Source organism: Odontesthes bonariensis, chromosome 22 (genome assembly GCF_027942865.1).
Source record: "Odontesthes bonariensis isolate fOdoBon6 chromosome 22, fOdoBon6.hap1, whole genome shotgun sequence".
Lineage (NCBI taxonomy): Eukaryota > Metazoa > Chordata > Actinopteri > Atheriniformes > Atherinopsidae > Odontesthes > Odontesthes bonariensis.
In genome coordinates, this window is record NC_134527.1 from 28,380,378 (window position 1) to 28,393,188 (window position 12,811).

The 12,811-nt window shown below is 44.1% G+C and overlaps 1 protein-coding gene across 1 annotated transcript in view; it reads right to left on the bottom strand.

The window, feature by feature from the left end:
* Positions 1-2,208: 2,208 nt before the first annotated feature.
* mfhas1 (multifunctional ROCO family signaling regulator 1) overlaps positions 2,209-12,811 on the bottom strand; it is a 32,669-nt gene continuing 22,066 nt past the window's right edge. Inside the window, exons 2-3 of the mRNA XM_075455381.1 lie at positions 4,800-5,054; positions 2,209-3,887 (exon numbers count right to left, since the gene is read on the bottom strand). Of these exons, the coding sequence (XP_075311496.1) occupies positions 4,930-5,054 (125 nt within the window). The 3' untranslated portion in view covers positions 2,209-3,887; positions 4,800-4,929. The remainder of the gene's footprint in view (positions 3,888-4,799; positions 5,055-12,811) is intronic.

A 12,811-nucleotide genomic window follows, 5' to 3' on the forward strand; every position in this document is an offset into this window, starting at 1 on the left:
ACTTCTACTCATGTTATCTGATGTTGTGAAGACATTAACCTCATATCAAGAAAAATTTTCTGAAATGCAACACAAACTTAAATCTGTCCTTTAATCAGTTAAAGGAGTCCAAAGAAATGATTTTCAGAGTCTCCACTGACCAACTTTGTGCGAAACTCCATCAGAAAATCAGTTCAACAAATATTTCTCAGAGTAAGATTGTAAAGAACTTTGGTCTTTCAGCATCTTCCGAGCAGAATATTGTGAAAAGATTCAGGGAGTCTGGGGAAATCTCAGTGTGAAAAACCCAAGGACAGAAACCCCTGTTGGATGAGCTCGGAGCCTTTAGGCAGCACTGCATGAGAAACCTTCATGCCACCATGATCAATACAGCCACATGGGCTGAGGAGGAGCTTGGAAAACCATTTTCACTCAACACAGTCCACGGCCGCATCCAGAAATGTAACCTGAAACTGTATCACACAAGGAGGAAGCCATATATCAGCTCTGTGCAGAAACACGGCCACTCTGCTCTTCTTTACAGTCATGAATAAACTGTGGAGCTCTGATAAGTTCTTGTTCTCCTAAAATACAACTGGGAACCAAACATGAAGAGAATCCATCCATCCATTTTCTATACCGCTGAATCTGTCAGTCAGGTCATGGGGGGGGCTGGAGCCTATCCCAGCGGTCAATGCTCAAGAGGCGGGGTACACCCTGGACAGGCTGCCAGTCCATCACAGGGCCACACAACCACACATGCTCACACTCACTCCTAAGGACAATTTTAGAGTCACCAATTAACCTAACATGCATGTTTTTTTGACAGTGGGAGGAAGCCAGAGTGAACCCACGCATACACAGGGAGAACATGCAAACTCCACACAGAAAGGCCCCAGCTGGGAGTTGAACCTGGAACCCTCTTGCTGTGAGGTGACAGTGCTAACACCACACCACCGTGCAGCCCACATGAAGAGAATGTTTCATTTAAAGATTTAAAAAACATTTCCATTTGCTCCAAATATTTTCCACATTCACTCGTTCCATTACATTGACATTTCTTCAGCTATTTCAGTCCACTCAGCAGTTGTGAGGCTGTCTGTTCAGCCACTTCCTGGTTCCTGTGTTTGTGTTCCCTGCTTGTAAATCTATCCTGCTTGTTCAGAGCATTTCTTTTACAATGTTTGCCCAGTAGGGGGAGGCATTGAGGCAGTGCCAGAAAATAATCACCACCCAGTCTGAAAATATGCCCATACTCAAGAGTTTCTGTGTTGTTTCTGGTTTATTTTTGGTGTCTTAAGGTATTTTTTCACTAACCTGAACTGGAGGTGGCAGAGTATGTCCTGCATATGTTTGACCAGTCATCCTCCGAGTGTGACGTTTGCTTCTTTTTCCCTCGATGTGAAGAATCCCCTTTCAGACTGTAAGCGTGAATAAATCCTGGAGATCAGTTGTTTGATAGCAGTGCCTTTATAGGCTTCACTAAATATTTTCATGAACTCCCTTTTCTCCAACAGTTTTAGTCATTTTATTATCTAAAAGAAAAGCTTTGACACAGCACGAGGTCTCAGGCAGCTGGTGTGAACTCGGACACATTCCACTCACCAGATATTCACAATTTCTTTCAAATTCTGGATCTTTAAGTTATTTGACCAAAAGTTAATGGGAGCTACAGTCCCAGTAGATCATTAACGATCGGAGTGGTGTGTTTATTGGAGTTCTCCTTCCACTTTGCTTCACAGTGGGGTCTATAGCTGTTTGTTGTGTCATTTTGCCGGTTTTGGGTCTCTTTGCTTCACTCTTCTAGTTTTGGCATCTTTGTGGCCCTTTGATCAGCTTTTGTAATCTTTTCTGCACATAAATGTTAAACTTTATTCATTTGAAAATGAAATAAAATATAGATAAATATACTCATAAGACCCTTCTGGCCTGGGAACACCTCGGGATCCCCCTGGAGAAGCTGCAGAGTGTCGCTGGGGAGAGGGTTGTCCGGGTTTCCCTCCGGAATCTGTTGGTTCTGTGACCTGAGCTCGGATAAGTGGATGAAAATGGATGGATATTTATAATAATATAAAGATAAAAAGTAATGCAATAAGATAGCTAGTATCTAATAATTAATATCTACATGAGCCTGAACATCAGATTTAAAGTGTCAAAAAGAAGGAACCTGAGCACATCTGTCTGTAAATAACATCTGTATTAGTGAGAGAAAGACACTGTGGCAGCAGATTTAAAGCCAGTTATTGGTTTATTTGGTTTTCATGTTGAAGTGTGACATGTTGAAACCAGCTACATATAAAACCCTGTGTGCACTCTCATGCACATCATTGCACATTGTAAATAAGTCAAAGCTCGACGGGTGGTGTCCACATAGAAAAATAAACTTATTATTTACAAAAGAGTTCCAGCTTCAGTGAGCTCCTCCTACACAGCACAGTCTTAGTTGTGGAAGGTTCAGTCGGAGGCGGCAGTGGACAGAAACGCGTGTACTCTGAACTCCTTGGCATTAAAGTCTTCCTTTAATGTTCCAACCATCAGCTCGTGTCGTGCTGAACGAACTGTTCATCACAGAATAAAACAACCGGAGGTCTGACAACTTTGGGGTGAATCAGTGCAGACCACGAGGTTCTGGAGACCCGAGCCATCAGAGCATCTTATTGTTTTCATGCTGTAAAAAGTTTCAGCTGCTGGTTTTATTGCTACGTTTGACCTCATTATCACCTCTGTGCTACACTGATGTGAACCACATGATGGAAAAACAAGTCTGAGATTTTAACGAGCTTCAGGAAGTTTTAAGTTCCGAACTGTCGTGTGATGATGAAAGCTGATGATATGAAACCCAGCGGAGGTCTGGGGGGGGGGACCTCACAGTAAAGGACATCATGAGCACCCCGTGTGTCGTTTCCAGGACCCTCCAATGGAGAGAGGATCAGATGGAAACTGCAAAGCAGAGACTGATCATTCTGTTCTATAAAAACTCAGAGTGAGTATGAATCCAAAGACTCACAGAATATCTTTTAATCTCAAAATTCAAGTTTGTATTTAAAGTGTAAATATAAGAAAAAATTTTGTGTGAGAAGAGATTTATTATATCACATAAACTGTGTTTCTGTTAGTATTTAGTGATTTAGCCAAATTAATTCAGTTTTTATTTCCTTAGGATGAACCATTTATATATTTTTGTCCAGTGGATATTTCTACACTAAAGAATAACCATATTACAGGGGTAAAAAGGGTGGAGAAGAAGAGTGGAGGACTAATGAGGAACAGAGAACTTTCAGAGTGACGCTGACAGGTGATTTAGCTGCAGTTTGTCATCTTAATCTTGGCCACCAGGTGGCAGTAGCTGCTACAAAATGTTACTTCGGCAGCTCTCAGCTTAAATCTGGATCCCAAACATGTCAGTAAACTGCCCCATGGTGGTGATATTGGTGCCATTTCCCCTCAGAAACGATCTGAGCCTCGTCTGATGTGAAAACATGCACTCATTCTATGTGAGACGTGTCATGCCGGCCTCGTGGTCTGCACTGAACATCAACACGTGCACATACACACATACTCAACGCCCGTGTGTGTGCACGTGTTAAATAGCTGCATCACAGAGCTTCACGCTTTCCTGCAGGTGTGTCTTTCCGTGACGGAGTTGTTTAGCACCCTCAGCAGAGTCCTCGCTGTGTGTCCTCAATCAGGACTAGCAAGACTGAAGCTCCGCTCCACAAGTTTGTCAAAAAATATCAAATAATCCGTTTCATTTGGTCTAAAAGGACTCAAACATTTGAGCCTGTACTGCGATTCAGATTCAAAGAAGAGATGAGGTGATCGAGGGGTGAGAGGAGAACTTGTGAAGCTGCCGTGGATCCGTTCGGTCAGCTCAGTGTCGACATGATGAGACATCAAACACCAACAAGCTGCAACACAGTAGGACATCCGCGTTAGAGTCTGACAGCTGGAAGAACACGCGTGTCTCTGCGGTGAAAAAAGCGAGAGCTTAATAACACCCAGCCTTCACACAGTTTCTATTTTTTTTAAGGACTTATTTCAAACTCTTTTTGTCTTTTCAACTAATTCAGTTTTCCTGAATTTAATCATTTTTCTATTCTAGTGTCAGTGCTGAGTTTGAGTTCCAATTTTTGGAATCAAGTTTAAATTTAAGACCATATTTTTCTCTGTTTTTGTCTGACTGATCAAAAATCAAATCAAAATCAAATCAAATTTATTTATATAGCACATTTCATGTACAAACAGTTCAAAGTGCTTTAAATGAAATAAAAGCATTGCAGCAGGGAGTGGAAGAAGCATTAAAAATACATATGGAAAATAAAGAGAAACAAATAAAATAATTTAAATGATTTTAAAAACAAGCAACAGTCTAGATAAGTTAAAAGATATCGTGCAGATTTCATGCATAGACACATGAGAACAGAAATGTTTTTAACCTGGATTTAAAAATGTCTCCATTTGGTGAAAGTTTAATCTCCACTGGCAGTTTGTTCCACTTGTTTGCAGCATAACAGCTAAATGCTGCTTCTCCATGTTTAGTCTGGACTCTGGACTGGACCAGCTGACCTGAGTCCTTGGACCTAAGAGCTCTGCTGGCTTTATATTCTCTGAACATATCACAGATGTATTTTGGGCCTAAACCGTTCTGGGATTTGTAAACCATCAGCAGGCTTTTAAAATCTATTCTGTAACTGACTGGAAGCCTGATGAATCCAAGATGCTGCGAGCAGAAAGGGGTTTAAAAAGAAGGCCGAGGTGAAAGTGGAGCTAAAACATGAGGAGATTTTCTGATTAAAGTCATGTGATGTTGATGCTCAGACCTGTGAAACGGCGCTGCAGCCAGCTGCTGTCAGACCGGGTCAGATGATGTAGGAGTGCAGAGGTGGAGGCTCTGATGATAAGGTGAGACGAGCCGGGACAGGTGGTTGGGAGGGGTCGGGGGCGTCGGGCTCACTTGGGGCTGGTGGCGGTGGGAGTCGGAGGGTAAACCAGAGCCACGTTGACCCGCTCCGAGCCGTTCTTTGGACAGATGATCTCAGTCAGACCGTCGGGTCGCGGCTGGCTCAGCAGCTCACCTGCAACATGACAAAAACACGTTAAAAATCTGGTTCTACTCACGATTGATCCCAAAAAACACACCCTCACACAGCCTGCGTCACCAGGTCCGTTAACAGGCATGATGTCATCCAGCAGCAGCCTCCACACATCAGGACGAAAAGTCATCCACCAGATGGCGGCAACATGACCGACTCCTGACAGCCAGGAGGAGAGCTCAGCCCTGTGTGTGTGTGTGTGTGTGTGTGTGTGTGTGTGTGTGTGTGTGTGTGTGTGTGTGTGTGTGTGTGTGTGTGTGTGAAGGATGCAGGTGTTCAGGTAACAGTGCACAGCTGGCGTGAAATCGGGAGTTTTAGGTGTTACACCCTGAGCATCGTCTCCCAGGATGTATACCAGGTTAGATACGGGTTTGTTTACAAAAGGTATTGTTGTGCAAAGAAGTATTTAACGTGCACACAGAAACAGAAAATAAAATGTCTTCTACCGTACTACAAATAATTTCATTACAAAGCAGCAGAGAAACACTAATAACATGATTCCAGGAACAGAAACACAGGAAATGTAAAAAAAAAAAAAAAAAAAAAAAAAAGAGATCATTTTCTGAGTTCAGAGTGAACCATTGTTCTTTCATAAGAAGGTTTGCGATGAAGTCAGCCTGCCAGCCTGAACTCAGGGAACACAGTTCCAACTTCCTGTGTGCAGCTCCGGCCATTGTTCCTGTGTGCGTCTCTACTTTTATGGGTCCTCGGTTGTTTCAAAGATTGAAATAAGAGAAAGTCTGTCGCTCGCACTCGGACGCAGTGCCTGAGTAAACCAGCCATGTCGCACCTCTCGTCTGAGCAGGAGAACAAAAACAAGCTGCTGTCTGAGGATCGGACATCAGCACTCCTGGTCTGAAGCAGCTTAAGGCTGAACAAAAGAATCTTTTAGAACCCTGCAGAGTTTCTATCTGAGCATCAACGTGACATTTAGTCAGTGAGTGACCTCCAAGCGAGGAACAGTATTCATTTTTCACTGCAGTGGAAAACCTATTCAAATCTATCTAAAGGACAGAGGCAAACAGGTGAAGCATGCAGTAAGAGTGAGCTTTGTGTGTCAACATTTTGGTTCGGTCTTACTGGTCCGAACCAAAGCAGAAATTAGTCCTGGTTCACTTTGCCGATCGAACCAGCTGCACCTGATACGAGACACATGGAGCAGAAGTAGATCTTGTTACCTTCCACACAATGCTGTATGTTGGTGCGGTTGATATGATGAGATTCGGACGATTGTCAGTTTATAAGAACGCAGTAAGCTTTAAATCAAGAATCATGGACGCTTTGTATATTTTCAAGAGGAAGGAACTTTTCCAAGATGACTGAAGCAGAAGAACTGAGAACATCTTAGTCCTCAGATATCAGATGTCAGAGCGGGGAAAGTCCAACCCTGAGCTAACATGTCGGACCACCTCTTGGTTTTGTTTCCAAACGGTAAGAAGTGCGGGTGATAACGTCACACACCTTTTAACCCTTTTTAAACACAGTTAGAAGTTGGACAGTACCATCTGAGTGACAGATCTTGCAGCTTTCTCCTCTTTCTACAGGCAGCCCAACTGGAAATCTGACGTTCATAAATGTGACGGCAGCCAACTCCAGACAGTAGTACAGTTACTTCATTTACCACTAATGATCTACTGCTCCTCTAGGAAAAGCTCCTAAAGTTCCACTTTGTAACCTTCAGGATGATATATTGTGAGATTTTCACTGGTGTAAAATCTCATAAAGATAATAATAGTTGTCATGGTTTTGCTATCTGAGAATGATTAGTTTAAATCCAGGAGCTGCAGTTTGCAGCTTGAGCCACTTGATGTCACTACATCCCACACTGGACTTTGAATAAAACGATAACAAAAGCAGGCAGAAAAGTGCCTGTATTTTTCATTTTCTGAAAGATTGGCTCAAGTTTGAAAAGAGACATCCTGATTTTACAGTCGTTAAACCGTCTCTGCTTCTTGGCTTTGTCCTTCTGAAGTTTAAGCCAAAACACATTTCCTGAATCGGACTCTCCCTCCTTCCTGAACATCTAAGAGTTGTGATTTCATGCTTCAAAGCTCAATCAGACAAGAGGGAGACCAGATCCTGACGCGGTTCGGACAGCCTGAAGCAGCTCTGATGGAGGATGCTGGCAGGAGGACCTCCGTCTTCACCAGGACGGAACAGAGTTCCGTGAACAAGTTCAGGAAGAGTATGAGGAGTCGGAAGGCTCAAATGTGTTGGGTTTAATCTCTTCTCTTCACCTGCAGCTCAGATTCTCCTGCTGGATGTCTGCCTCAGAGCTTCAGAAAAATGAAGTTCCTCAGCCAAAAAACACAGAAACTCCATCACTCAGCCTGACGGAGGAGCCATTAACACCACCTCTGTTGTTCCACACAGCAAATATCTGCATCATGTGCTCATTGTGAAAAACTGTGCATTATGCTCCAGCGTCGGGATTACTCAAACGCTAATGCCTGTTTTCAGGGCATCTGCAGCTCAACAATGATCTGATGATCTGTGTTTATCTGTCACACACTGGCCTGCTTCCACCGTCAAAACACAGCCCGGCGACCTGCGGCGAGATAAGACGCAGCCACAGGACTGCGCTTGTGATGCCTCAGCTGGTGACCTGCCACATGTCAGATGAGCAACGCACAACCTCCAGGACTTTCTGAATAATTCTTCACGGTCTGATCCAGTTTATAATCAGGCTTCAACCCCAGAGTGGCCGCAGACTAATCGCCTGCAAACTCAGTGAGACTTCACAGGCAACAGGACTCTAATTTTAGAACAGTCATGATGCTTAAATCTGGACAAATATGGTCAAAACAAAACGATTGGCAGCTACAACAAAAGAAAGATTTATTTAATGGGGATTGGTGCAGTTACGCGGCTTTTATAGCACATTATTTTATGGGGTGCCATTGGTGTCAGTGATGAAGAATGCAAATATTTCTGTGAAATGAAGGCAATAAATCAAATCTATTCAGATTTGTTGATATAATTCAATTAATAAATGGCACTTATCGCTCACCTTTCTTGTTTTATACTGAACTCATTTCAAAGCATATTCATTTCATATTCAGTTAGAGACCATCTCGTACTTGTTGACCTGTTGAATCTCCAGAAAAACCAACCATATCAGCTCAGTTTTCTTGGAACTTGAAGGCCACCTTGAACTTGACCTCGCCTTTTCAGAGCTCAACAGATAAAATGGAAACAAGTCAGAGGTAGAAGGGCTGCTCCCGCTCCAATGGAAGCTCTCTGGCGTCAGCTGTTATCAGCCACAGAGCTCACAAGAGAAATCAATAAGCTCTCATCACCACGCTGATAGAATGTGCTGCATTTCAAACATTTGGTAGGTTGAACAGCAGATAAGGACTTCACAGTTGAAGTGAGATTTAGAAATGACTGACTAGCCGTTTACTTTGTGTTAAACTGAGAAAAGGAAGCAGAAAGAGACCACGGGGCGTTTTTACCTCTGCATCACACACCCACTCTGACTGCCTGTGTTCAGCTGCCCTGAAACCATTAAACCATTAGGCTCATTGATCCATGCTGTTCTCTAAGTGTTGGAGCTGATAGCACTCAAGTTATGGCCACAGAGACGGAGGCGGGGGAGCAAAGAATTCCTGGAACCAGAAAGATAAATCACTAAAAAATACTGGGATCATAGAGGATGAAAAGGACTGAAATAACAGTTGTACACACATGTGTAAAAGAAAATACACCCTAAATTCTAATTTGTATTGTGTCGTGGGAAAAATGTCCAACTTACTGCTTTCACAGGGAATTAAGAGGGTACGTGGCAGCCAGGTGCTGCTGATCAATATCAGCTTATCAGTAATCATCAGTAAGTGTGAGCACCTCTATAAAAGCAGAAGTTCTGTCAGTTTGCTGCTCTGCAGCATTCAGGTGTGTGTTAATACAATGCCAAGGAGGAAAGACATCAGCAATGATCTTAGAGAAGCAGTTGTTGCTGCCCATCAATCTGGGAAGGGTTATAAGGCCATTTCCAAACTATTTGGAGTCCATCATTCTACAGAGAGAAAGATTATTCACAAGTGGAAAACATTCAGGACAGCTGTCAATCTTCCCTGGAGTGGACGTCTCAGCAAGGTCACCCCAAGGTCAAAACCCCAAGAGCTACATCTCAGACTCTACAGGCCTCAGTTAGCATGTTAAAGGTTAAAGTTCATGACAGCACAGTTAGAAAAAGACTGAACAAGTATGGGTTGTTTGGAAGGGCTGCAGGAGAAAGCCTCTTCTCTCTAAAAAGAACATGGCAGCACAGCTTAGGTTTGCAAAGCCGCATCTGAACAAACCACAAGACTTCTGGAACAATGTCCTTTGGACAGAGCAGACCAAAGTGGAGATGTTTGCTATAATGCACAGCAGCATGTTTGGAAAAAACCAAACACAGCATATCAGCACAAACACCTCATACCAACTGTCAAGCACGGTGGTGGAGGGCTGATGATCTGGGCTGGTTCTGCAGCCACAGGACCTGGGCACCTTGCAACCATTGAGTCCACCATGAACTCCTCTGGATACCAAAGTGTTCCAGAGTCAGATGTGAGGCCGTCTGTCCGACAGCTAAAGCTGGGCTGAAACTGGCTCATCAACAGGACAAAGATCCCAAACACAGCAGCAGATCTACAACAGAATGTGTGAAGAAGAGAAGAATCAAGGTGTTGCAATGGTCCAGTCAGAGTCCAGACCTCAGCCTGACTGAGATGCTGTGCTGGGACCTTCAGAGAGCTGTGCAGAAACCAATGCTGCAAACCTCAATGAGCTGAAGCAGCGCTGGAAAGAAGAGTGGGCCAAGATTCCTCCACAACCATGTGAGAAACCATTACTTCAACTTACTGCTGCTGAAGGTGCTTCCACAAGCTGCTGGATCAGAGGTTCACTTAGTTTTCCCCACACTGCCTCTATATTTTGTCTGTTTTTGTTCCATAAATAATGACACGGTGTAACACGTCGTGTTGTTCGTCTGAGGTTGGAGATACTGAGTTTTAACACCTGCCGAGGAACAGATGACCTACTTTTCCACATGACTAAACATGCTAATGTGACGCTATCAGAGCACTTTATGACCGGACAGTGACTCAGAATTTTGCTTTTGGATCGCAGCCCTTCTGTCTCCAGCAGTATTTCCAAACAGCCACTTTCACTTCAGTAAGAGCTGTGAGTCAGATGTGGATTTCATCACTGGAAGCATCCAGCTGCGTATCCTGAATTAGGTCAAGGCCTAATAACTCCCCCTCCTCCTCCTCACTGACAGCAGGGCCACTGTAACCCTGAGACCTGATTTCAAGAAACAGGAATGTGCACATCTCCCCCTCCTCCGTCCTTAAACACCATCAGTAGGTACGGGAATCATCCCCCCTCCCTCTCTGCTCGGCTCGTTTCCCCCGTCACCTCCTTCCTCCTCCTCCTCCTCCTCCTCACAGCCCTTCAGCTGCAGCCATAAAAGGAAACGGCCTTTTCTCCTTAAGCAGCACAAGTTTTCCCGTCTCAAGGAAACTCCCACTGGGATGTCAGTGGAGTCTCACTGAGCTTTCAGGGTCGGCTTCATTCACAAACTGTTCCCCAACAGCTCAGGCTTCCCATTCCACTTCCCCCTCCATTGTGAGTCTGTGAAGTGAGGAAGAGCTGCAGGACTTTGAGGATTTCATGGCCTCACTCAGTCACGCAAGAAGCAGAAAGTAAAACTGAAACCACTGCAGGTTGGATTTTCTCTGGAGCCGAAGCAGAAGTTAATCTGACAAACAGCCAAATGTTCAAGCATCCGGCTTCCAAATGTCTCAGATGTCAATGTTTATAACAAAGTGAAATGTTGTGTTTTAGACAATTAAAGGTAGGCAAGTTAAAAAAAAAAAAAAAACTCTGCCCGTCAATCAAAACATTAACCAGCATCATTCGTTTGTGGCTCAGAAAACGTGATAGTTGCATTTCTGTTTAAAGAGAAGGAGCGAAGCTGATTATCAGGCAGGTGAACCTTAAATAGTTCAGACACCCATGGAGAAATAAGACCCAAACATAAGTCCAGCTCTGTACCCCTCTGTCACACAGGTAAGTGGCTGTTTAACCACTGAGATGGCTGTCAGTGTTGGGTTGGAAGCACAGGAAGATCCTTGCTCCCAAAAAGAAAAGCAGCAGCTCATCCTCAGGCGGACGCAGTGTTTGTGCTGCTCAGCTTACAAACTCTGAGCTGGACATGCAGATACACCCAAAACAGAAAACAGAACAGAGGTTCAGATTTAAAGACGCACACAGCAAACTAAGACAAATTTTTAGTTTTAGAAGATTAAGATCAGATTTATTTACACACACACACACACACCAGTAAACATGGACAGAAGAAAACCTTTACCTCAGCAGGCTAATGTCAACGAGTGGTTATCATCTAAAATGGTTCAGGCACAGAGACGATGCTGCGTTCAGTGTCATTATTAAGATTAAGATCAGATTTACTGTCATGCATACACACGAAATCTGTCCTCCGCTTTTAACCCATCCAGGTTGCCACACACATGCACAGGGTCCAGGCGCGTCACTTCCGCCGGGGACGGTGGGGACGCGTCCCCGGCACTTTGTCTGACAAGCAGATTTGTCCCCACCACTTTAAAAAAGTAGAGAAAGATGTAACAGACTTGTCTGCTTTCCTTAAAACTATAATTTTATATCATGGTATTCTCCTAACCAAAGACTATTTGATCCGCTCTGCTTTCACTTTCCTTGTATGAATGCGCTTGCGATCAGCCCCCATTGCTGAATAGCAACTATGTTGAATCTGCTCCGCTCCCACACACTGCGCTGGCGGTCTGCAGTCTGTTACAGTGTAACGAGCGATGAAAGACGTCGCTGGTGTTGCAGGTGAAGATTCGTCAGTGTTTATGATGCATATCAGGCGAGATAGACAATGAATGAAAACTTATTTCACAGAGGGTTTGCTGCTCGTTCACTCTTGCCCGTCGTTTCATAGCCTGGCAATGTTTGAAAACTTTGTCAGGGCAAGGGCAAGGGCTGTTTGTAGCCAGGCTACGTCTCCTGATGCGCTCTTGCTTGGTCGAGGTTTGTCTGAGATTTGTTGGTGTGTCAAGGGCTGTGCAATAACCGAAATCGTGTCTTGTACTAAAATGCAGATTTTGAAATACGAATAGGGCCTACACTTAAGTTTGTCCCAACCCAGGATGTTTCCGACGGCCTAAACAAGACCGCGCAGATGGCTTTTAACTTTTAATATGGGGACAATATCGCGTCAATACGCATCATCTAATGCAATGCCTATTATTTATCATGAAACCTCAATTCGGAAGTAATGGGCCTAGCTTGTACCCAGCACTTTTCAAACCTTACTCAGGTTTATGGTAATCGTCCCCAGCACTTCTGAAATCAAACTGATGCCCATGACAGGGTCACACACTCATCAATCAATCTTTATTTATATAGCGCATTTCATACCACAGGCAACTCAATGTGTCTCATAGAGACAAATGCCAACCTGAAGCGGTGGGCAGCCGTTCACAGCCCTTGCTCAAGGGCACCTCGGCCGTGACAAGGAGGTGGACTGACTCCAGCTGTCAGTTCCACCAATCTTTTTTGAGTGGCGAGAGTGGGAATCGAACCGCCAACTTTCCGGTTATTGGACGACGACTTTAAACCACTGAAACAAATTAACTGTTTCCTCACCTGAACGACACGCGCCCCTGAGACGTTTCAGACCGACCTGTGGGTCGGTAAAGTCTCCGGGTCAG